Raw genomic sequence first — 25,993 nt, 5'->3', positions numbered from 1 at the left:
AAGCTGCCAACTAAAAAGGAAGCTGAAGAAATTTGCTTTTTTGGACCCGAAGCGAAAAAACATTTACACACTTTAACGAAGCAAAAGCATTTGAGCAATCGACAAAAACAAAAAAAAAAAAACAAAAAACGAAAAACAAAAAATAAATAGAAAATCTAGTGCAAAGTGTAGTACGCGTAAGCGGAAGGAACCAACTGAAACGGGGAGGAGCCACACTGAGAGAACACGACGATGTTGGCTTAAATTTTGCTGGCAGTCGCATAGGTAAATAAGCAACAGTTCTACATACACACAGCCAGGCCAGACAAACGCGCTCTTGTGCAAATGCATCTATAGGAAGCATTTGTGGCACTGTTGTCCTTGACGCTGCTGTGTGCGACACCGAAAACTATGTCTAAGTCTATGCTGTTCCTCTCTATGCCTTTGAAATGTGTACTCCCAGTTGGAACTGTAGTTGACTTCAATTTTAAAGTTTTTATTGATTTTTCATGTCGGAATCTGTGCCTTACGCATAATTCAAGTCTTGTGGCTGTGTGCGTAATTAACACGCCCAGCGTCTGCTCCAATGGGCGTTACCTCTTCTCGATCTGATGCGACAAATACTCGAGTGTTAATTTATGTGGCATTGCTTTTGTAATTTTAATGGATATGCAATTCATAAAATAAGATATAGAGCCATGGGTCGCACGTAGTTATGGCTCGTGCGTACCACATGTGGCCCCCAAAAGAATTCCATTTCTGCGGGGTAACATGTGTTTCTTTCAATTCAATTCAATTTCAAGTGTTTGCATTACATTTAATCATCGAATTTTGAGACTAACTTAAGAATGTCGATATTCACGCAGAACTGAATATCTCCCTGCTACTGTGTGATCTTATATACTTTAAGCTATTTGGTGTGACTTTAAATGCTCTCTAAATGAAAATTTGATGACAATTGTTGCATTTAAATGTTGGCCAATTTCGGAGACGCCGCTTCGTGGCCAATGCCTTATTTTGGCTGCGAGCTGTGTTCGAGAGTTTGGGTCTACGGGTTCCCGAAAAAATCGATATGGTCCCAAATAGACATGTCTGTCGTTTTCTGTTGCTGTTGCTGCTGCTGCTTCTTCTTTTTTTTTGGCGGCGGCGGCGGCGGCGGCAACCCAAAAACAGCAACAACATGTGTAAGCTGCCTTCATTATTAGGCAGTCAGGGTGCCTGCCTTGTGTCTCCCGCTCTGGCGAAAGTGTTACCACCAAAGTTCGTCTGTTGTCTCGGCCCATCAATGCCCCAAATTACGGTGCAACCAGCATAAGTATTTATATAGAGCTATATAGTAGCTATATAGCTATATATGTATCGTATATATATATATATGTGTATCGTGCAGCTGTATGTGCCTCTGTTTCGGTCGTTTTAAGCGGCATCGTCCTTTCCGATTTCCACTTTGCTCCCACAAAAGCCAAACTAACTTTGTACTGACACGCCTCCTCTCCAGCTGGCACCCTTTTCGACTGTCTCTGTCTGGCTTTTTTGTCACCATCGTCTCGCAGTTTCACTTTTTGTATGTGGGCGACGATTTTACTCTTTTTGCTACTCAAATTTTCACTGCGTTTGTAGGCGAATCTGAGTCGCTGTTTTATATATACCAAATGTCTCCGGTTTCGTTTGCCACTGTGTGTGTGTGTGCGTGTGTGTTTGGGTCACATGTGTTTGTTAAAGCTTAAATATTCAAAAATTAGCTACCAAACTTAAACTGTAACGATCAGCCAAGAACTGCGGGCAGTTTTGTTTTATGTAAATCAGGTCAATGGCACACCCCCATCCCATGTATAAACGCGACCTGATGCCCTCTGATGTATGGAAATTTTATGATTATGAACAAGGTATTCATCATTTCAGTTTCAATTCTGTTTACTACCCAGTGAAATTGTAATTGTCAAGTATTTGTTTTTGCTAAGAAAAAAAAAAAATCAAAAACACGAAAAACTGGAAATCTGTGCAGCAAATCGCAAGCGAATGATATATAACTATACAGAGATACGAGTTCCCGTTGATCCAGCAATTTTGTGGGTTCTGTCGAGCGAAATGTTTGCTTAGCTGAGGCGACATCAATAAACGTAAACACACAGCAAATATACAGAAACACACACACACGCACACACACTCGTGCACATTTTGCCATGTCGTGTATCTGTCATGGCGAATATCCTTTTATGAATCTAATGCGAATTTCATATCCTGCTGTGTGATCGACTGCTCCTGCTCCTGCGGCTATTTGTTATTCCGGGGTTTTTCGTTCTATTGTCTCGCTTCTCGTTGTTTTTGTTTTCGCATGCCTCGTACATCGCATTGCGTTGACAATTTAAAAGATGCTTCGATATATAGTTTTTCTCTCTTACGGATTATTAGAAGATTATGCATGTTCCTAGCTGGAGTATAGTATATATATAATTTGTGTAAAATTGTAATCTAGTTCATATATTAAAGATTTAAGCTCTTTAAATGAGAAACTTAATCCTGCTTGTCAGATCAAATCAACTTCTATGAAAATTAACTTTAATATTTTCCGACGATGACAGTGAAAGCTTTTTTCACCCCCCACTGTGAAAAATGACGACGTCGCTCACCCACACAACTAAAATGGCAACCATGCTGAGCGCACTTCTCAGCCCACACTTCTTTTCGAAGGCTATAATTATGTATTTATGCAAATTTTCCGGCTGCGTGTCGAATGTTGAAGTTGCGAAGCGTCGCCTCCATATTGTCGCATCATTTACCATTTACGAAATTGTTTAATTCAATTAAATAATTATATGCATATGTTTTTGTAACATGCATGACACCCTCGCTCACAGACACACGCACACACACACACACACACACACACACACGCACAGCGCATTGATGGTTACATTAAAAAAGTCGCCCTCTCAACTTGCACCACCACCCGCACCACCCAAAGGCAAATTACGAGCAACAATAAACTTTGTCAACATCGAGGTGGCAGAGACGGGTGTCCTTAGCGGGTTTGGTGTGTGTGTGTGTGTGTTTTGTAGAGTAGCAAAATCTTAAGCCTGCGCAGGGAGTGTGCCGTCGGCTAATTCATAAGTGCTGCATGTATGCGTGTGTGTGCGTGTGCGTGTGTGTGTGTATATGTAACGCGAAATTCATTTGCGTAATGCGTGAGTGGCAATCTGTGAAGGGGGCTTATTGGGGGGGGCAGATACTTTGAGATGCGGGTCGCTAGATTTGACAAGCTCATATGGAACTTTATGCATGGATTTTCTGTGCGTTTTTATCGAGCAATTTTTAAAGGCATAACTGAAATTCGATTCCGAATGCAAATCCTTTTATGGGTTCTCGGGTGACTTCGTAAAGGCACCTTAAGAGCTTTGCCGCCGTATTTATGACCTGCCATTGGTAAATGAAAGGGAAGCCGCCCAAAATAAATGCGAACTAGTTGATGTGTCGGTTCACACACCATTAGCTGAAGCCCCCCTCCACTCTGTGCACCCACAACCTACGCGTCTTAACATAATTTAAATGCACAGCAAGCAAGCGAGTAATTTTGTTTCTTTTTTCACATTTTCATATAATTTAGATTTTGATTGAAATTAAAGTTTAGATCACGTTTTGCATTTCTAATGAAAGAACAAACAGCCAGCTAAAAGACAGACGCGTTTCAAAAGCCATCAAATTTTCTATTTCCCAATGCCCACGATGAGCGCGGAGTACGGGAGGGTTTTCAAGTCGGACGATTGAGCATATTATACTTATTATAAATAATGCGTTCAGCTCAGTTGTGTTAGCTGCATACTTTTAGAAAATTGTTGTTACATTTTCTACTTAAGCTTTACTTGACTTTTGCGTTAAAAATGAATATATAGTCTGCAGTTGTATATGAATACAAGTTGAATTTATATAGTTAAGATTATTGTCTTATTTGTTTTTCCAAAAAGACGAAACGTAATCGATAGCTTGTCATTGAGGTTGAACTGATAAAAAATAAAAACAATTTTCCCGCACGGCAGCCATAAATTCAAATAAAAAGTATCATATTACAACGGATCTCAATCAAACCACACAGAGAAAAGAAAAACAATTATTTTTAAATGCAGAAATTGCACCGATTTATGCGCAATGCAATTTTCCAAGTTGTCAAAGACACAGATACACAGATACAGATAGACGGAAGAACCACATTGATGTATACTAAGACGACAACTGAGCGGCCGAAAAGAGGGACAAATTTTTTGACGAAAAAGAAAGGAAATTAAATTTAATGAAAACGTTGTGGGAACAATGAAATAATTGATATGTAAAATAATATTTCATCTCAGAGCGACAAATCTCTAATGATCCTCGTCCTCGTCTCCGTTGCCATTGTTAAGGACTGTTGATTCTGCCATTGTGAATATCGGGCTCGCATGCTGTGCTCTTAATATAATAATAATAATAAATCCTTAATAATTTCACAATCATCAAAAGAAAGCGACGACAAGGACAGATTGGTATTTAATGGAGGGATAGGCAACAGAGAGCCGAACTCTAACTGGGACCGGCTTAATGAACTCGAGCCCAACAAAACGGCGGTTGACAAATTTCTTGCCAGCGATCCTTGCTGATCCTCAGCAAGCACACACACACACACACACACACACACACCGAATTTCATTAGGTTGGACAAACAACTCATCCGTCAGCTCCAGACTTTATGTCTTTACCCTCTTTGTTTAAGATATTGCGGTTGATTGCACACGATTTGAGCTGAGCCTGAGGCCGAGGCTGATGCACATACCGAGCGCAAGGAGCAAATCCCAGGCACATTTAGGTAACATTTCCACGAGTGCTCTCCAATTGTTTTGGCCAAGCTACTGTATCCCATTGTCTCCATTGTACATTCCATTGCTGCGCAGCAGAGAGGAAAATTTGTCAACACGAACGCCGAAAAGTTGCCAGCCGCATGCTCCGAATCAGTTTCGGAATCTTCTTAGATCTTCATCTAAACGGTAGCAACTGATGTGATGGAGTTTTGCGCCATATGCGTCTGGAAATTGGGATCGGTATTGGGCTTGATACTATTTGGGTTCGACCGCTTTTTATTGATATTTAATTTATGTTCTATTTGTTTCCGCGTTGTTCGCTTGCGTTGTTGGTCAAATTGACGACACAAATTACATATTGACACGCTGATGGTTTTTTAATATGCACATACATACACATCCACACACACACACACACACCACCTACATACATGGGGGGTCATTTGTCGGGCTTGAAACAATAAAAATGAAATTCATTAAATGAATTTATACATTTAATTTATTGGCGCGGCCTTTTATCAAAATTTGATAAAGCAGACAGCGAGGGTAGAGAAAAATGTATATTCCGATACGATCCAGTAGCAGAAACAAGGCCCCGTACCCGGCCGCTGTTACGGTTACGGGTACGGCTTTAGCTTCACTGCACACAGTCAACGTCGATATCAACGTTGGCATTGACGTCGACGTCGACATCGACATCGGCTTCGGCTTCGGCATCGGCGCTCCCTTTCTGCGGACATTAACAGATGCGGTTATGTTGGTTAACAAACATTTTATTGGCACTTCAATTTCGATTTTTAATTAAAGTATAAAATATTTTCGATGTCAGCAAAAGGCTGGGTTTTTAGGCTAGCAAAGTCAAAATATTATACATTCGCTCAACATTTTTACAAATTGAATTCACAATACGTGTTTAGGTTTTGTCTTTAGCAAAATACTGTGGACATTGTTGAAAGGGGAAAAAACGGACAAAGGGAAACATCTTCATATATCCTCCTCATATGAGCTAAAGGTACCATATATATGACATATACCGTATATAGGCGTATACAGTTTCTGTATATTCACATTTTAATGTGCTTTTCATATGTATTGAGAGATCCATTGAGATTCAAATATGGCATATGTAATGTTAATTATTCAAATTTTTCAGTGTTTTATTTCTCAAGTTTCGTAATTTCGTACTGTACGTCTACACAAATCCAATTAGGACGCCAAATGTATTTATTTGATATTGCCAACAAACTATAAAAACAAAGCTTAATTACGACAACAACAAAAAAATATTGGCAACAACCGCAACAATATCGATAACAACGAAAACGAATGTATGTAAATTAACCGCCTCGGGTTGCATCTTTGGGGCTTCCCATATATGTGGGTTTTGGGGGGAAGTGCTCCATATAAATGGATAGACACAACGTTGTGTACTCTCTGTGTTGGATCCATTCTTATGTATAACTATTTTTCTATGCCTTGCATTAAATTCTATATAAAAGGGGATTAAAAAAAACACGCTGAAATGAGCTAACGACAAATGAAAAAGCACAAAGGCGTCGATACAAATACGATTAAATTACAAGCTTTAGCTGTATTTGTTGTTCTCGAGAGAGACAGAGAGACACAGAGATAAAAATGTTGAGAGAGAGTTAGAGAGAGACAGAGAGTAGACGGAACGATATAGGGGTTCTTAATGCACATTAAACCATAGAACACATCCAATTTTCAAAGTCTGCAAAAACAAAACGCTGAAAAAGGAAAATTAAAAATCAATAATATTAAATTGAGCCGACGCTCTTGCTGAGCGCATATCGAACAATGGGCGGGGCATTACATTATACTGTGCAATTTTTCTACTTCTTCGTCATGTGTTTTTTTCAAATAATACAAAGAAAAAAAGTAAGAACTTAAGCGTATTAAATTGGATTTGCCCTCAAAGCTGCAACCAAACATGCGACAAATGCGACACACACACATACACACATGTGCATGGAAAAAGTTTGTGTGTGTGTGTGTGTGTGTGTGTATGCTTGCATTTGTTTATAACGCTTATAGCCAACTCTACTTATATGAGCATTACACAATGTGGGAGCCTACTAGAGCACTATTTAATAATTTTGTTTTGAGCAAATTCATTTTAAAACTAAGCAAAGAATAAAAAACAGTTGATTCTATTTGGAAGCCCAGCTAATAAATGCACAACTAACCTCAGTTGAAGGGCCGCCCTCAAAAAATGATGGTGCCATCAATTTGATGTTGACATTGCCAAGAAAGAATTAATGGAAATGCATTAAAAATTGATTTACGATGCTATTTACGCTCATAAATTTGTAGCTATTTAGCGGTACCACACAAAAAACCTACAAATTGTCAACACAAACAAAACAGCAGACGCTCCTCGACAAAAAAAAAAAAAAAAAAAAAAAACTGAAATATTACACTCGAATATTAAACAAAACGAAGAAATGAAACGAAGCGAAGCGGAAGCCAAGCAAAACATTTGCCACAACAGCCCAAACAGAAAAGAACATAAATGAAAATAAAACATAAAAATAGAATTGACGATGCGTTGACAGTTGAAGGTATGGCATCTGGAATGGGACCGACGACGCTGACTTGCCCGCAGGATACGTGTCCCTTACACGGGATATTTATGTAAGACGGGCTTCAGGAACATGCGATAAATGTTGATTCGTTGAACAATGGAATTTTAGTGTGTGGCTCAGATATGACTCGCATTTCTTATAATTAATATAGGGCTGACAAAACAACTATTGAGCTTCAATAATGGGAGGCTATCGGCTTCGCAACAAGCTTATATCATAGATAGAACCATAAGTTTTATAGACGACTCAGTTAGCAGCTATTTTTGCATTACTTTAAAGTTCCTGTCAAATATAATTCGCCAAATCAGCCTGAGGGCTGTGTCCTGTATCTATGCGCTATAGGTTTTATTGTAAAACCGAAACAAACAAAAGAATTTTTGAATCAGAAGCAATAAATTTGATGACATTTATTGGTTTTTGCTGGGTGTCATGACCCATCAACAACAACATGAACGGGGCATTCTTTGCGTCACATTCAGCCTCGACCTTATGATACCCGATTCCATTAATCCGGGGGATGACTGTCCGGTGTGTCCATGTGCCTATCTCTGTTAGGGTTTCTATATGGTGCGGGTATCATTTTCGGACTTACTGGCACCGTTTTAAGAGGCACTTGAAACGGCTTCTGTTGGGTCGGGCCTGATCATTAGCCCAAAGCAAAGGCGGCCACGCTGCCAGCGGCGCGTGCCGGCATTCATCCCTCCCCCCCCAACGACCATAGAAATGCACCCAAAGAATATAAAGCCAAATAGTTCCGTTTGACAGTTGCAGGGAACACTCTCAAATAATAACAATAACAATAAACCGAGCATGCAGGACAATACAGGACAATGCCCGAGATGGCTAGGTGGAGAGACCTTGGACCTCTGCGGCACCCCAACTAATGAAACGGGGGATGGCACTGGACAAAGGTCAGCAGTTTAAATTGTGTCATGTTCGCATTTCTGACATCTCCCTTTCTCCCTTACCCCTGCACAAGCAGCCAGCCGGCCACCATCTTGTCGTCCTGTGCACATTCAAAAATTGAAATATTACACATTTATTTCAACACAGCAGTTATTGCTATGAGAGCCAGACAATAGCCTTTGCCAGTATTTTGCCACATTGACAGATGACCCGAATGTCTACGACCCAGGACATCAGGCAGCGCGCCGCCCACCAGCAGTGCGCTTCCAACGCAAGATGTTGGTTCGCCTATTCCCAGGCACTACCTAATGTGACTGCTATGAGTGGGTTCTGCCACATTCGATTTAAAGTCTCGCGCTAATGGCACCACATCCACGCTCAAATGATTTTTTCCACATGCATACTTGTCGCGTGCCATTAACGTCAAATGAAAATTACATTTTTCAATAATTTAGAAATGTCATTAAAATGGCCACTTTCATGCATATATTCTACTTAGGGAGATAAATACACTATCCCAACAAAATGTATATATTCTAATATATAATGGAAAACTAAATAGCATGTAGATACAGTTTAATGCTATTTAAAACAAGAATTAATACTGGTTTTATCAGTTCCAATTAAGGATTTCGATATCGATAATTATCAGTTGCTTGAAAACGGAACAAGTTATCGATGATGAAACAAACTCGAATGGCGAATTGACTCGGCATTTGATGCTGATCAAGAATATATAAAATCCATCATGAGTTCAACGTATAATAATTGCGACCCAAATATTTCAGCTCCAATTATAAATAGACTAACATAAGCGAATAGGCTTTTGAGGCTAACAATTTAAAGTTCATACAAGGTCCCCCACCCACATTATGCTAGCGATTTATTAAGCTGATTAAATTGAATAGCAATTCATATTTAAGCCAATTAGGGGAACGATCTTTATGGAGCATCGAACAGACGGCACTAATTGGCAGGCATTTAACACTTTCCCCCTGCAGAGCCCTTAACATGTTTCCCAGTGAAAATGGAAGGCACTCCGCCTAATCGTTGGCTGCCATGTGATGTCGGCTGCCACTGGGCCATGGAGATCATCATCAACATTAGCAGCGAGTTTTTTTTTTTTGGGGTTGGGGAATTTGTAGAGGCAATGGGATTCCCCCCACGCGCCATCCAATGTCGATGATAAATCGGTTTGAAAATGTTTGTTTTCATAAACAATTTTTTAATAGGCCCGCGCATGTCTCAGCTTAACACGACTGCATTCAGTTCGGGTTTGGGGTCAAAACGATTGTGGGCGGGGTTAAAGAGTTAAATCGTTTCGAGTGTATCTATTCGGTTGCTGGGCTTAATGCGTATGACTTTGATGACACGTGAGTTGTAGCGCTTGTGCTGTGAAAGATGGTTCCATGTTTGGAATTTAAAAAGAGTTGATAAATCAAATGTTTTTGGGAAAACATTACGACGCCCCCGGGCCAATTGGTGTGCCCGACAAATACGCATAGTTTGTGGGCAACTGTTAGGTGTTAATTGTCAGCAATTTGAATGGGCTTTCTTTTTCATCGCTCTATCGCCACATTTATTCTAGATATTCATAATTCTCGCTGCGTGATACTAGAATGAAAAGCAGTTCAGTGAACGCAAATAGAACTAAAAATAACAAATATAACAGATAGGCGAGAACAAATTTTTTACATGTGAGGGAGGCGAGTTTTCCGCCACTGACAGTGACACTGAAGTGGCACGTGGCACGACAACAAAATTTATGAAATTTTCTGCTCCTCGACATGGTATTTAACTGTACATAAAAAATGCTCGCAACAGGTGAAAAAACAATTTTACGGCCGAATCACATTGAAAATGTTTCTTTCCGTTTTTTAAGACATAGATATATGTTTATACATACACAAATACATTTAGGTATTTACGTACTCATTTTATGGTAAATAAATAGCTGCCTAAAAAGCGGCAAGCAAATTCCCATCATCATCGCTTCCATAAGTTATTAGCTAAGCAGATCTGTTCAAACATGGTCGACCATAAAAAACTGGCAAACTATCTATGGAGCAGGTAGATTTTTCACATAATTTTCAAGGCTAACGCAGTATTGTCCTTTAAGCAGTGTGATTATCTTTATAAATATGAAGCAATTATATATTTATGAAGATCATAACGAAACGATTTATGAGGTCATTTCTTTTCTTTGGGTATGCACTCATTCCTGGCGGGACATTGCTTTTGTGTTGTTGGAGTGGGACTTTACGTTGGTTTGTATTCTTTCAATTATTCTGAGCACTCAGAATGTGGCCGTTGCCAAAAACCTGTTTTATCAGCAACAGGAACGGAAACAACTGTAAGACAGCTGTGTGCGACACGGAACCCACAGGTGGAAAATATGGAAAATTTGTTTAAGATTATAATGTAAGTACTTCGAATTTGCTAGAACACAACATATGATTTAATGTTTCTTAGCTGATTAATTGTTTTATATCAGACTGGCATACATCTCAAGTATATTTTATAAATATTTATAAACGTATAAAAAAAATCAAGCAACCGGTGCATACGAAGTCAATTTGTCATAATTTTGTGAGTTGTTTTTTTGGCAAAATTAAAAATCTCATTCGACTTCAAACTTTCTAGTAAGACACATCTGGTTTAAGAAAATTACAAAATCATTTTTTTTAAAATAAAAATTTTGTAAAATTTTTCTTTTGGGTTTGTAAAAATTGTGATGGATTACGGCAACAGTGGCGCAGAATTCAATTGGAACTACGTAGGAGGCGTTGGTGGCCAAGGCGGCCAAGGCATGTCTGGCTATAATCCACAGGTTGTTGTGTAGGATTGTAGCTTTTGCCATACATATATATATATAGTATGTTCTTGTTATTGATGTGAAATTAATCAATAGGTGAGTCAGATGAGTCAGGGCGGCTATAGTAGCGGACATGGTGGCGGACAGTGGCTACACTCAAATCAAGCCAATCCGCACTCAAACTACCAACAGGGTATGGCCTCTAATTCGACTCCACCGGCTGCCTATGAGGCATACAATCAGTCAATGATGCGTTATGCAAATCTGCCCAAATCTGAAGGTGGCGGGATGGGTCAAATGGGTATGAGTGCCATGAGCGGCAATTACGGCGCTTATGCCGCCGGAATGAACCGCAATGGTAAGCGAAAGCATAATCAAAAATATTCATGTGCTTTAATCATTTGCTGTCCTTTCTGCAGGACTCGGCCATGCTGGCGCTGGTATGGGTCAAGGTGCTAATAGCGGGTATTCTAGCTGGTAACAGACTGCCCAAAGCCGCATTCACGTATTTTGCTCATCCTTATTCTGAAGCCGAAATTTCTCTGCCCACTTCTCATGTTAAATTTATATTAAAAAAATTAACAAAATAATGCTTTTAATGTAATCTGTTTTGCACAAGGCAGCCGATCGTAATCGATATTTAAATGCTGATCTGCATATGCTTGGGTCAGACGACTATTAACCTACGATTTGACGGGTGTTGTGACCTCATGTCAGCGCGGATCGCATGCTTCAAGGGTGGGCAGGGTTTGCAGGGGCATAAATTACGCAAGCAATGTATTTGTATACGCATGTATAAATTATGAAGCTACTATTAGTTGGCAGCGCTGCTATAAATTACAGAGAAGCAGCAACTGTGAGTGCCACTTCCCGGGGCATATGCAACTAGAATGGAATTATGGAATGGGCTGTTGGGATGTACAGACACGTATACCGTGCATCGCTCAACATCCACTTTTGTTTCTTCTAGTTTTTTGGGTAAATTTTTATTAATAAATTTACATAGACTTTTGTTTTTTGGGGCTGGTGCGCGCGCGTGTGTAATGATCTGTCGCTCTGGATCATGGTTGTGGATTAATGGTAAACCGAACGCATTTTTCATCGAACGTACATAGCATTTCCCGGCATTTCGGTTTTTTTTTTTTGTTATTTAGCGTTCCAGTAGTTTGGTGAAAATTTATGTCGACGCCATTTGCCATGCGCCGAGTTCAGTCAACTATCTGTCGATGGCTGCTCCAATTATGAGACCATTCCAGTTGTGCTCCAAATATTTGGACACCGTTGCCTACCAGTTGTTTCCGCAAAACGTGCCTCACACCACGAGTCCCCAGCAAACAAATGCCAGTCACGTCCACGGCAATTACATTGCTCAGATATACAAAAGAATAGAGCGTTACCAAACCGATAAAGTATTTAGTATATCTATCAGTATTTTCTATATAACATTTTTTTTTTTTTTCAGAAAACAGTTTGATAAAGTTATACATTAGAGAATATAAAGATTCGTTTGGATTGTTTCGATTTTTCGACAAATTATTCGGCGAGGAAACCGAATCGTGCGCGTGTTGCCCTTTCACGTTGGTGTTATTTTAATTTGTGTTTTTATTTCCGTCTGTTGTGCGCGCGTGTGTGTGTGTCTCTCTTTTTACGAATTTGTTTTCCATGCACTTATTTAATAGTGTTTTTATATTTATTATGTGCCTTTCTCAAGCTGCCTTTAAAGTGCCACATTTACCTGAAAAATGTATTTTTAATTTATTTTGTAGCTGCTTTATCGAGCTCATCAGGTTCAGAGGCGGCACCGGCGATAAGCACGCACCATTTTTGGTGGTTTTTGGCTTTTGAATTTAAATAGAGTTTTTATATTATTCGGTTTTAGTTTTAGTTGTCTTCACTGCAATCGTCTTAGTGCCGTGTAATGAAGTTTTTTATTGTTCGATACATTAACATTTCGTGTAAGTCGGCTATTACTCTACATTGTGCTCTTTATACCCATTCTGTGGGCATTGCCGCATTTAGGCATGAACGTGTAGATGAGCTTGAAAAACTTGTAGACGCGGATTGGGTATTTTGTAAAGTACTCCTCTGTTAGATATATTCATAGTGTCTTTTAAATACTATATGATCCCATTACACTTGACCGATTGTCTGTGATTCCATGGCACAAAAAACAGCGGTCGGCCATAAAATCAACACTTTGGTTAGCAAAACAAACCGTTTAATGCAAAACAAACAGTCAACAACTAGATACACCTGGTCAGCAGCAGCAGTAACTACAACAACAACAACAACAACAACAACACAACCAATGCATTCGTGTAGAGATAGCGTTGAAAAGGGCGTGGCACTTGTATTAGCATCAATGGTTGCAAAGTGAACGGCAAAAAATATGCACAATTTGTACAACATTTTTGTTAAAAACCGCAAAAATCAATTGACAATTTAAGCACCACCTGAATATGTGTGTGTGTGTGTGTGTGTGTGTGTGTCTGAAATTAATATGCAACACTTTATAGTGACTTTTCTATTGAACTTAATTGAATCATAAAACACTCGATGCTGCCAATCGTGTGGCATTTTGTTGTTGTTGTTTTTTTATGCGTATTTTTAGCTGCCATGAAATAAACCGACAATTGAACTTTTTTGACAACTCTTCACGGCATCGAATTGACAACTCTATACGTTGGTCACCCGTCGCTTTTCCACTGCATTTATCACTCGCTTGAAGGGCGGGTTCAGTCTAATCCAGCTGATATCAGCGGGTGGTGCTCCGGTGGCCGGGCCGGCGATTAACCTACGACCGCTAGCGGGATGGTGTCATTTTAAAGTAGCCATTACCACGCCATTGTTTGGCTTTAATGGACAGTCCCACACTCCGCTCGACCCCCGGTCCGATCCAATTTCTAAGCGTCTGATTGATATGTCCGGTGGCGTTTCCCAAAACTAGAGCCTACGTTGCGTATATCAGAGGGTTAGCGCTAGTCACAAATAATGGACACTGTTTGTCTCTGGTTGAAAATAAATGAAGTGAACTGAGAATTCGCAGCAACGGCTCCTTATAGATATCAGATATCTAATGCAGTTTTTGGTTAAGAGTATAACAATTCCAAATGAATGGATGCAACGGTTAAAATAATTTATACTTTAAATACCCATTTGAAAGATTTTTATTGAAATATTCAATCCTTTCGATCCCGTTCCAGTTTTTCTGCCAGATCACCAAAAACTTCTTAGCGTGGTTAAAAAAAAAACCCCGATAATGCAGTAAATCCAGTATATAATATATATTAATTAAAATCAACATTCTTTTAATATCTATGAAATGCATCGTGGACACGCGAATTCGGAGAAAATAATCAAGAAATATTTTCAATCATTTGTGACGGCGCATCCACAACCGAAAATAGACAGACAGACAGACGGACAGGACAGACTGACGGCAAAGGGCATCAATTTTATTTGTATTTTATATTGTTTTCTTTTTTCTTTATTACAGTTTTAACTCGAATATATAAAAGAAAAAGGGAGCAATGCCAACAATTGCGCTAATTTCGAAATAAATTTTTAATCTCAACCAATGGACAATTGCAATCAGCACACGCACATCCACCCACATGGGTTTGTCTTGACGCGGTGACACCCCGTCTGCGGGCCAGTGATCAGGGGTCAGCTGACCGTTGGTCAGCAACCAAGTGTCCACACACCCTCAGTAGCATCAGTCGCACAACAAAGAGAAACGTCAAAATTAACGAATGATTTTGGCGATTTAACGCTCAAAAATTCGAACGGAAGATGAAATTCCATGCTTTCCAGTTCAGAAATTGGAATCGTGTGTGTATGTGTCCCTGTGTGTATGCGCATGTGTGTGAGTGGTGGTGAGGAAAAGCAAGTCGAGGTCAAGTCGTAAGCGGATTTGTAACGCCCACAACAATTTGTAACGGGCCAGACAATGCAAGAGGACCCAGCGCGTGTGTCAGATTCCCCTCAGAGAGTTTTAGGCGTCAGGGCGAGGGACCAAACACCTACTACAACGGCAACAGTAGCAGCAGGCGGTCAGCGAAGGGTTCGGTCTGTCAATTCATGTTCCCAGTTTGAAACGCGCCACTTTTGAGTCTTTTTCCCAGTTTTTCGCTTTGTTACCCACTTTTATTGGTGGCCGCTTTGACACCCAAATCCCGTCAAAGTCATCAGCCGGTCAGCCAGTCCAGTCCTGCAAGGTGTTGTCTTTGTGCCAATTCATTAGTTGAGCCGGGCACCTACGCTACGTACAGGGATCACGGACCAAAGATCAGCGTCGGGTACACGGGTTTGTCACGCGCCAGACTCGTCAGCAACTATTGATGGTTCCATTTGAACAATTGGCCATTGTGTCGGTTTTACAGTCTGCATCAATTGTGAATTGTTTTAATTACTCTTGATTGAGTTTTATGTTGGTATAGACGGGTTTCGTAGTCCTCGGGCACACGGTGAAAAATGATGCTGAGTCGAACAAGAATTAAATGGGCCAACACCAAGGGAACGATACATATAAATTGGGTTTAGGGTAAAACACTTTCATAGGAATTCTTAAAAATGTCTAAGTAAGAATATTTAATAAAAATATGATTATAGCTGGTGCCTCTTCAGCTCAATTCAAACTCGAAAAATATATAAATATATTTGCCCAACATCTGTGGGCTAAAACATGAGTCGTAAGGATAAAATTGACATCGAAAAGTGAATCCCTCAAAAGACAACATATTCGATTGAAAAGCCAAACTACCACAAATTGTTAATATTTGAGACCCGCTGATGGGTTCCCGTTCAAGCAACCGTTAGCCAACCCTTTTGGCCATAAACCAGAAAAGTGCATAAAAACGTCAGTCAATCTCATAAACAGAAAATAAAATCGAATTGAAAATATCTCGACTGGCGATATCTATGCATAAATCGTGCCAAGTGGCAAGGGAACTGGAAGAGAGACTGGGACACGGACTGGGAATGGGCTTGAACCGCAGACGCCGCGCCAGCTTGGAATATCTTATTTCATAAACAAATAAGACATAAACTCCAAACTGAACCCTCCAAGCACGCACACATATATTCCCCCAAAAAGCAAATATAAATAGTCATACATATAAGTGAACGTAAATATACGGTACGCTATACAGACGTGCAAGCAAAGTTTACGCAGATTTTGCCACAACATCCTTTGGCAGCGAAAAGCCGAACCCAGACTCCATCAAAATTCTGGCCACAGAGCAAGCCGCACAGAGCCCCTCCGCCTTAAACACACGTACAGAGCCCCCGGGGGAGTTGCCGCAGCAAAAGGGTTGCGGCTGCACCTTTACACGGGGGTAGCTGGGACAGGACATAGGCTGGGTTGGGCTGGGCTGGTTAGGGGCGCGAGTTGACAAAAGATTTTGACTTTCGCCTTGGCGCAAGTCGCGATAAACTTTGACCAAAAATATTTCAATGGCGAGCCGCCAAAAGGGAATAAGTGCGTGACGCCCTCAAGGATTTTGGTTTCGGTTTCGTTGTAATAAGTACACTGAGCAAAATATATGCCAAGCAACAAAACATCTTCCAATTAAATAATCAAATAAAATGTACTTAAAATAATATAATAAAAAAATTCTGGAAAGTGAAAAAGGTATTAATCCGACTAACTTCTAACTTGATATATGTTAATATTTGAATCTGTAAATTGCAGTGTATGCAGTAGTGGGGTTTTGGGTGGGCTGCTCCTTAGGTTTCTCTGTGCTATACAAGTTAATAAACTTGTCAAAATTCACGAGGTCATAAGGCAACGAAGCGTGAGGCGGTCGATTGGAACTGCTGTGCTACTTATCTTTGTTGTCCTGGACAGGGGGCTTTGTACTTTTTGACCTGGCACGACTGTTAATCGATTTCCATGACCAGCGGCTGTCACCTGCGCAGTCAACAAAGGATTATACAGACGCAGGCGATTGTCGACGTACATCTGCGCAAAGGGGAACTGACCTTTGCTGGAGGCGTTGGCTGTGACGCCTGCGCAGAGGAGAGTCGCATAAAATTCAAATAAATAATCAACTCGTTCACCGGCATTGTGCGAGTTCCATTTTTCATTTGTTACTTGGACATGGGTTTAGGTTTTTGATATAGTAGGGTGAGTGAGCATAGTCACATTTACAGTCGTATTCACTGTTTGTTGTTGCAGCCGCGGGCTGCTCGACGCTCATTTCTTCCTCATTCCCATTTCCATTCGCTGTGCAATTCACAATTTTATTTTCATTTTATTACACGAAACAAAGACAAATTACATAAAATTTATGCCCCGCTCTGTTGCAGCAACGTTTTAGCTGTATCTGTACATCGGCTTATACACAAGTATGTGTCTGGGATACTCACTCATTGGGCCCACACCTTGAGCACCTTGAGCTGCATCTGCATTTTTATGTAAATTGTGCCGCCAGCGAACCAGGCAAACACCCATCAACCAAAAGCCAGCAAAGTTGAGTTCATCGCGCTTGAAATTGCTAAGGGAAGTTGTTACTTTGTAATTAAAATTTGAGATTGATTAACTTATTGTTCGTGTGAGTTTTACAACCCGAAACTATTACTGACAATTTGATGGTTTGATTTGGCTTTACCATTCATGACTCCTCAGCGCCATTACACCTACTTCTTACGACTCGTCCCTATTTCACGAATACTTAATGTCTTCTGTTTGGGTTATTGAACTCCTTTTAATGAGACCAGAAATCTCAGTCGGTCTGCCCGTCATTCTCGTTGCTTAGGTGTTGCTTTAATTGTGCACAATTTTATTGGTCGACATTTTAATTTGAATTTGAATTTGGTCTGCTCTCACGGAAAGGGCATTTTATCACCTGGCCAGAAGAAGAAGTTAGCTAGCATTGCTTAACTATCGACAGCAAATGACTTTCCTTCCCATTTAGCTGTATGCATAAAGAGACGTATCCGATTGGGTTAAGATTATTACACATGAAGAAGCTTAGGTGCGATTTTTTCATTTAGTTAAGTTTAATCCCAAGATACATAGGTATAGACAATTTATAATGTTAGCTTAGATAAGAAAACTGTAGCCTTCGTTCAATATTTTCGGAAAACTTTAAAGATTTTTGGGCATTTAAATTATTAGCCTCATTTGCTGATACGTGGTGTTTTCAAAAACATAAAATCACTTAGCTTAAAAGCTGAAAGTGTGCCCAGGTAACAGCGCATAAATCTCACGATTTATTATTCATATGGAGTCATTTTCGGGATATGTATGTATTATGTATACATGCTCGTTTGATGCTGCCCGACCGCATCAGGAGAAGCATTCAAGCTAAAATTGAATTTCAAATCAATATTTCTTCACAACGACTAGGTTGAGCAGCCAGGGTGTCACGTACTGGCCATATTTTCGCAAATACATGTAGTCAAGAATAAACACGACTCGCTGCCATTGCGGGGATTATTGCAGAAAGTTTAAAAATTGATTTTCATCTGGCGAATGCAGCATTGGCAAGGCATAAAAGGATTTTTCATATGCTACTGCACAGGCCAACGATTTCAATTGGAATTGATTTTTCTACGTAAACATAAATAAAATATGAACACAGCAAGCACACTCGCACAGCACTAGGGTGCATATATGTAAGTATATACACGATTGGCAATGGTCCGACCTGTTTGCACGGCAAATATTTTCAAAGTGTTCCTTGTGGCCCGGCCTGTCGCCCCGTATCTCTGCCTGTCCTCATCAGCAGTCCAGTGGCGAGCTGGTCAAATAAAGCCGTTAGTAAGTATTTCATAAGTCGCTGACCAAAGGAGCGACCAGCTAGGATGAAGAAGGAAGAGGTGGCGGCAAACGTTCATCCTGGCAGATAAGCAATAAGCCCTGAGCTGATGGACATCGCAAGTTTCGTCTCGAGGCTGTGGCAGCCAGTGCCACATTCATTGGCACACGTACGCCTAATACAAACAAGGACATGAGCTCGGTTCGTGACTGAAAAGTTTTCTGCACTCGATCCGGATGAACTCCTCGTATTTTTCGTATTTTATTTCCATCATTTTTATTTTAACTCTGCGCTCGAGCGAGCAGCATTCGAAACTTTGCCGCTTGCGAATGTTTCAGATAAAAATTTCTTATTTATGGCTTAAGGATTTTAAGTGAAGAACTCTGGCTAAATTTGTTACTTTTTAGCGTTCAAGTTAAATACGAAAGTAAAAAATGTAATAAAGATCTTTAAATTCTATTATTTTTCAGCAAAACTCAAAGCTTTCGTCAACAATTATTGTAAATATATTAATATATTATTTATATATGTTAGTTGAGTACTTTCAGTTAGAATTATCATTTGGTATACTTGCATGTTACAAGTACTGAATGTACTTGCGATTGTATTGTAACGTTGTTGTGTAATATTTTTGAAAACGACTATAAAATGGTTTCTTATAATTGCTTTTCGATTGCGCTATATTGAATAAATTCTTTAGCTCTTTTTTAAGTTTTATTATAATTGAAATTCCCGAGCATCGATTAATGCCAACAAAAATAATTCAGATAAATTAAAATGCAATTAAATAAATCGAACGAATTGAAACGCAACGAATTGAAACGAAAGGGTGAAATCACAAAATTGTAGACGTGCAATATTTTTTATGTGCTGATTAAAAAAAATTCCTTGGATATTGGCCAAAATATGCAACAGCAGCCGCCGCCAGTACGAGTCATTTCATTTGCATTTGCAATGCATTTTTTGGTTTTTTATAGCCGCATACAGCAGCTGCGTATCTGTATCTGTGACTGTATGCCCGTATTCGTATCTGTATCTGTATCTGTATCTGTATCTGTATCATCGATGCGGATTGATGGGTCGGCAATTGTTCTTGTTTTTCTGTTTTTATTTAATGACAGCTCATTGGTCTCTTTGAAAATCAGCAGTGACACAGTCGAAGTCTGGGCCGTGACGGTCGGAGGGGTCTGCTAGTGAGTCCGCAATTAAGAGTTAAAAATATAATTATTGCAACTGCAGAATCCAACAAAACTGAACACAAATACAACCAAAGGCTGCTGTAAGCAGTTGAAAGGAATTGAACAGTTTTGGATTTGCGACGCATTTCCCAAATGATTAAACGGCAAATTTTTGAGTTCGTAAATTACTGAAAAGTGGGAATGGAACAATTGTCAAGCAGCACACAGCTTTATCCTTACAAAAATGTTCACCCGCCTCTCTCTCTTGCCGTCCTCCGTTCTTTGACTCAGCCACGAATGGCATAAAGTACTTAGCATTTGATTTCTATTTATTGCGTTCCCTTAAATGCCAAGCAACAACAGCAAATACAAGTTCTGTGTACAGCGATTATATCGATTTGTTTATTTTATATCTGTCTAGATTTTTTTTAAACACGTCAATTCAAGTCACACATTCTTTTTGGCACCGAGTTGACAATTCGACATTTCGATTTTCGACAAGGTTTGTCTTTCATTGGAATATTTTGTAATCAATTAAAATATACAATTTTTTTTGTTTTCGTTTAAAACTAACAAACGAAATCGTTTTCCCTTAAGTCACATGTCCTTATAAGATCATTTTTATAGACTTGTACTACTTAAAATGCCATAAATTAATTACATAGTATAAGTAAATGAATTTTCATTCGGCTTTTGTTTTATTAACTTGTCGGTGTTGAAAGAAATTTTGCAAAACTGTGGGAAATTAACATAAGCATGCACGCAAGTTAATAGTCGTATGACGGATTGTAGTTGGCATCGGTACTGGGGCCACACGTGGCTTACCAATTGCCTATGTATAGGTACATGTATGTGTTACTGTTTAGAGAAGGGTAGCGTTTGGTTCGTGCGTGAGTGTTTTGAAAGCCATTTGTTTCAGAGCTTGACTAAGTTGCGACGTATCGAGGCGGCTTTTAGGTTTTTATTATATGCATGCATATGTATATGGGCAGACACATACATATTTTAATTTTGTTTTTAATTTCATTTTAGTTGGCAATAATCAACGAAGGCGCGTTTTGCATAACAATTACGGCCAGCAATGAAGCCGTCGTACGCCCCGTCCCCTTTGCCGTGCCCCGTTCCCTGCCATAATTCTAATTCTGACTTTGCCCCACACACACACGCATACACAGACACACACACACATACATTAGTATACAAATGCCAGACGCACGTTCGAATTAGCCCAATTTCGTGCGGGCAGCGGTATCAAAATATGTAAAAGTGTTCATAAACGAAATGTGCGACAAGTTCGCTGTGACCGGGTCTGGGTCTGTCCATGTGGGAATGGTGGCAGCCGGCCCGATTAGCTACTCGAATTCGCGCACACGTATCGGCCATAAAAAGGCGTTTCTAATCTCCTATCAAATTTTGACGAAATTTTAATTAATCGCCATTTGCTTAGCTCACGCTGCAGTCAACCGAAGCTCATATCTTGAAGCAAATATCGTGTGAAAAAAACTTGAGAGCACTCGAAGTGGCCTCGTGATTACGACTGATCCCATTGAGACAAACACTTTCAATTCGACAGTGCATACAGTGTTTCTTAAAAAGAAATTTAAACTCTGACGGCGAACCATTTCCGCTTACGATTCGACTCAAATGAGGGCTGCCTGGGTAACCTGCAATTTTTCAAGGTATATAAAGCTCCAGCTCTGACTCGTATATTAAACATATGCGTAATGTAAAAGAATTAAGGCGTTGACCACAGGGCTGTAAAATAGCTCGACACAGACACCATTTAGCCCCATGCCGTAACAAATGCATTGCAACTGCTACAATATTCAATAGTAGTTCTTTCAATATTCAATGTAACGATGAATAAGTATAAAAGTTTGTCAAACTTTTACTGCATATTACTGTTGGCTAAATCGCATAATCATCACACCTTGAAGCAAAGATCGGCACCACATTGAGGTAGCGGGTACCAAGTCGATGGAAGGGACAAGAGTGGACCTTGCCAAGCAGAAGGCGCAAATATTGTCGGTAGTCTCCAAAAAGTGGAGCTAATTGCTGGCAAGGCGGCTAACCCGATTCACATAAACAGCAAAAACATTGACGACCACTAAAACTGCCCAGCAGGCACTTAACCGATTTTAAAATATGTTTGGTTCTTTTTACGGGCTTGGAACAGCTGCCCAGGACAAGGACAGTGAGCTATTAACTACAGCCTAGGGCTTTTGCGAGCTCAGTGAATGCAATTTATTTCGATTATGGTCATTTGCTGATTTGGAACTAATTAGGTGGCACGTCCCGTAAGGGGTATATTTATGGTTTATGTTCTGACTAGCGTAACGCAAAAACTTTTAAAAGCTTTTACATATTGTATTTGTTCCACTTACTGTTAATAATAGGAATAACTCACCTGTATATGAATATGCATTTCCCGCTGGACTTGTGTGTATCTAATTCATTTGCCCGTTTATGCTTATGAAGCATTTTGCAAAAAGCAATATCTTCATCTGTAAATAATAAATGTGAATTACTTAAGATTTTAATAAATTTAAAAGATTGTTAAGCTATTTGAATAAATCGAAACCTTATTATTATTTCAAAAGCAGTGCGCCCTTACATCTTATGAATAGCTGAGTATTGTATTTATTATTATTAGAACGCGCACGGCAAATATGCATTTGAAATGTTAACGATAGAAACGCTGGAAATATGCACACTCATACGGATTGTCATAACTCTCGTTGTCGGGGCCACACTCACTGCATGGTTATAGTGCCGTGCCGATGGGGGCTATGTGTATAGTTTCAAGGCGTTCTCACATGCACATGGTTTGCCAATTTATTGGCAAACTGCATCGATTGCCGCTCGATAAAAACGAAACTCGGTGCGGGTATTCGATGAATAGCGACAAGTTATGAATATAAAATATGCACAAATATGCAACGTGAACGCGAACAAAAACACGAATAAAGCATGTCAATGTAATAACAAAATATAATAAAGCAAATTATTAAACAAATGCAAAATGCAAATACGTTTCTATACACAGACATGCATACGTGGCACATACATATGTACAAATAACGAACGATCGCTGACCGTGGACTTATCTACAATCAAAGACTAGAAGTAAACGCTCTAAAAGCTCCCGTCCCAGTCCCAGTTCCAGTGCCAGTCCCTCAGTAAAAACAAAAACAACAACAACAACAACAACAACAACAAATACTACTGAAGCAGCAGCCCACATAAGCATTTTGTCGTCGCATGCGATACGATTTCAATTTCCATTCCAGTCTGACGCCGATCCGGTGTATCGACGAAGTTTTTGCCTGGACCGCCGCTTAATTTGTTTTTTCTACAAATCGTTGATGCTTGAGTTCCGATAGACTCGCCTGCTTGAGCGCTGTGCTTGTGTGCGTTTGCTGGGGACTTGTCCAGTTTGGAGTTTTTATTGCCCTCAATATGCCATATATAAGAGTGGGTGGAGCCAACAGCCAATATTCGATGTTTTCTAAACTTAATAATTGTCAACCAGTCAAAAATATAGATATTTGTTGTACCATATAAGGTAGTTTTCTTTTGAGTACCTCAAACATTTTGGCATGTTGTCAAGCTGAAATTACCTTTTCCAATTTTGACTCATTTCTTTTCCATGCTCAACAAAAATCATATTCGAAATTTGGCATTTTTAATTCGGACACAGAATTCCATTGATGAACTTTTGTGGCTCTTGTCGTATTTTTGGGGCGCCTTTTTTGTTGGTCTTGAAAATGGTTTGGCTGGCGCCTCAACTTACGTTCGCCTGAAAGCAACTGGAAAGCAACTAACTTTCAAGTCTGTTTTTTGTTGTTTGTGCGCATTCCGCAAAGTTTTGCTTCCAAATTGATGGCGCCAAAATTCAGAAGCCAGCTATGCGTTGCGTTCTTCATTGGGAACTCGATTTGTTGGTCATTCATACACATACTTAAGGAGTGGAGCATTTGTCCCATAAATGTCATTGGCGACGCATTCGCATACGCATTCTGTCTGAGTTTTTCACGTCGCCGTCGGACCTGTGGGCCTTGAGTGCCAGCCTTAATTTATTCTAAACACAGCCATGGCCATAATATGAATTTTGAATATTTTATTGAAAAAGTGTCGCAAAAAGTAAAATTTTGCAATGCACAGAATTGCCCGCTTTCTGGGCCTACGCGCGCCCACTGTCGGTCACTGGGCTCGAGATCAAGACATTGCCAGCCGCTATTTGCGTAACCTATCTATATCTGGTGTTCATTTATAAAAATGATGTCACAATAATCACGCCACCATAACTCTACAAATTCGTGATAAATGAACCGTCTCCAGGGTGTAGTCAAACCCTTCCCCAGGCAGCAGCGACCGACAACGACTAGCGGATACTTAATTACTCGCACATGTGCAAATTATGGGCTAGGTAACAGTCCTAGCAGTTGCTCAGTGCCAGGCTCAGACATTTGAATGTCATCATTAGGCGCTTCCCCTCGGTTCTAGCGACACTGATCCAAATCCGATTGCAGCTCCGATGCCCGTGAAAGATCATTAATTATTTTATTACGGAAATCAAAATGTCAGTTGCCTTTCAACGCGTTGTATTCAAAATGTTTACTCTGTTATTTCCCAGATGTCTGCCCGTGTTTACATAATGTGAGAATTAATGATGAATTTGTCGCCTATGTGACGGCGATATAAAATTGTTTTCGGAACGGACAAGCAAAAATTAAAAAAAAAAAAAAATGAAAAATGATTTCAATAGTTTACGCGACACTTAGAACTGAATTAAGCATAATGCATTGAATAGTACCAAAAAGCCAAAGGGTTGAGGGGCTCTAAGCCAATATGGAAAATTCATCTGAAAGCAAATCAAAACTACCTTGAAAATGCATGCTCTTGCCTTTTGTACGCTTTGCTTTCTGGACGAATCATCTTAATTTGCATAAGCGCCGCGCACAAATCCGCGCTCCAAATTCAACACGCGACGTTGCCCAACTGGCAAGTGGCTGAAGAGGGGCCTGGAGACCTGAAACTCGACCTGTTCGATTCTGTGTTGAAGTGTCAGCTTGGAAGATATCTCGTGTCGGCGACATTCAATGTGCAGGCATAACAAATGAATTATTGACGTTTTTAAGCAATATTCACCAATATTCGGCGGGGCCAGAGATATGAAAATTGTCAACGTGGGCTTTTATTTGCTTAATTTAATTTCGCATCTCGTTCATCGCCTTTTTTTTATATATATATATATATATTTCGAGTCTCTCTCATTTGTTTTAACGAGGATGAATCCAGGTGGGACCTCCACACAGCGGATCCAGCTGATCTTGGTCGTTGTTCATTTTCGTGACGCTGTCTTTGGGACATGGGTCCCGGGGTCCATTGGGTCTGGGTCTGAATGACGAGCGTAGCGCTCGTAAAGCGGCTCTCAGGTAAACACTGAAGCATCTTCCATATGTAAATTTAAGCCCACTGTTGTTGTTGTCATTGCTGTTTGATGGGCCAAAAGAGTATGGCTCATTAATGAATTTAAATGGTCTCCTTAATAATATTTAACGGCTTCTTTGCAGCGCTTTATGATGACAATATTTTTTGGGTCCCGGTCACCGGTACCCCGTTCCTCGTATGGGTTTCTCCTACTTAATGGCTCCGCATCAGCATTTGACAGTTGACAAGTTCTTTTTGTGTTAGGTCAGACAGGCCGTGGCTGGTATGCTCCAGGAGCTTTGCAGCGGGCGTCCCGGGACCAGCACTAAAGCATTAAACTTATGACGAACACATCCTGTTCTGTATACACGCACTATTAATAATTCTCTTTCAAACGGCTGCTCGGAAGCTTGGTCAATTGGCCGCCATAAGCAGGCAAATCTGTTTGGCAATTTATCTCATAAATTCCATTTGATGTTCAGTATTC

General features: G+C 40.0%; 2 protein-coding genes across 2 annotated transcripts in view; one reads left to right on the top strand and one right to left on the bottom strand.

Moving 5' to 3' along the window:
- Positions 1-22,575, bottom strand: part of salr (spalt-related) — a 40,414-nt gene extending 17,839 nt beyond the window's left edge. The window contains exon 1 of the mRNA XM_070208843.1: positions 22,481-22,575. The gene's annotated coding sequence lies outside the window, so the exon portion shown is untranslated. The remainder of the gene's footprint in view (positions 1-22,480) is intronic.
- LOC6628946 (heterogeneous nuclear ribonucleoprotein 87F) lies at positions 10,953-11,722 on the top strand. Its single transcript, XM_002051214.4, has 3 exons — positions 10,953-11,147; positions 11,229-11,490; positions 11,552-11,722. The coding sequence occupies exons 1-3, from the start codon at positions 11,052-11,054 to the stop codon at positions 11,611-11,613; spliced, it is 420 nt and encodes a 139-aa protein (XP_002051250.2). The 5' UTR covers positions 10,953-11,051; the 3' UTR covers positions 11,614-11,722.
- Positions 22,576-25,993: the final 3,418 nt, after the last annotated feature.

Source organism: Drosophila virilis, chromosome 4 (assembly GCF_030788295.1).
Source record: "Drosophila virilis strain 15010-1051.87 chromosome 4, Dvir_AGI_RSII-ME, whole genome shotgun sequence".
NCBI classification, from domain to species: domain Eukaryota; kingdom Metazoa; phylum Arthropoda; class Insecta; order Diptera; family Drosophilidae; genus Drosophila; species Drosophila virilis.
This window is presented reverse-complemented; position numbering and strand designations above follow the sequence as displayed.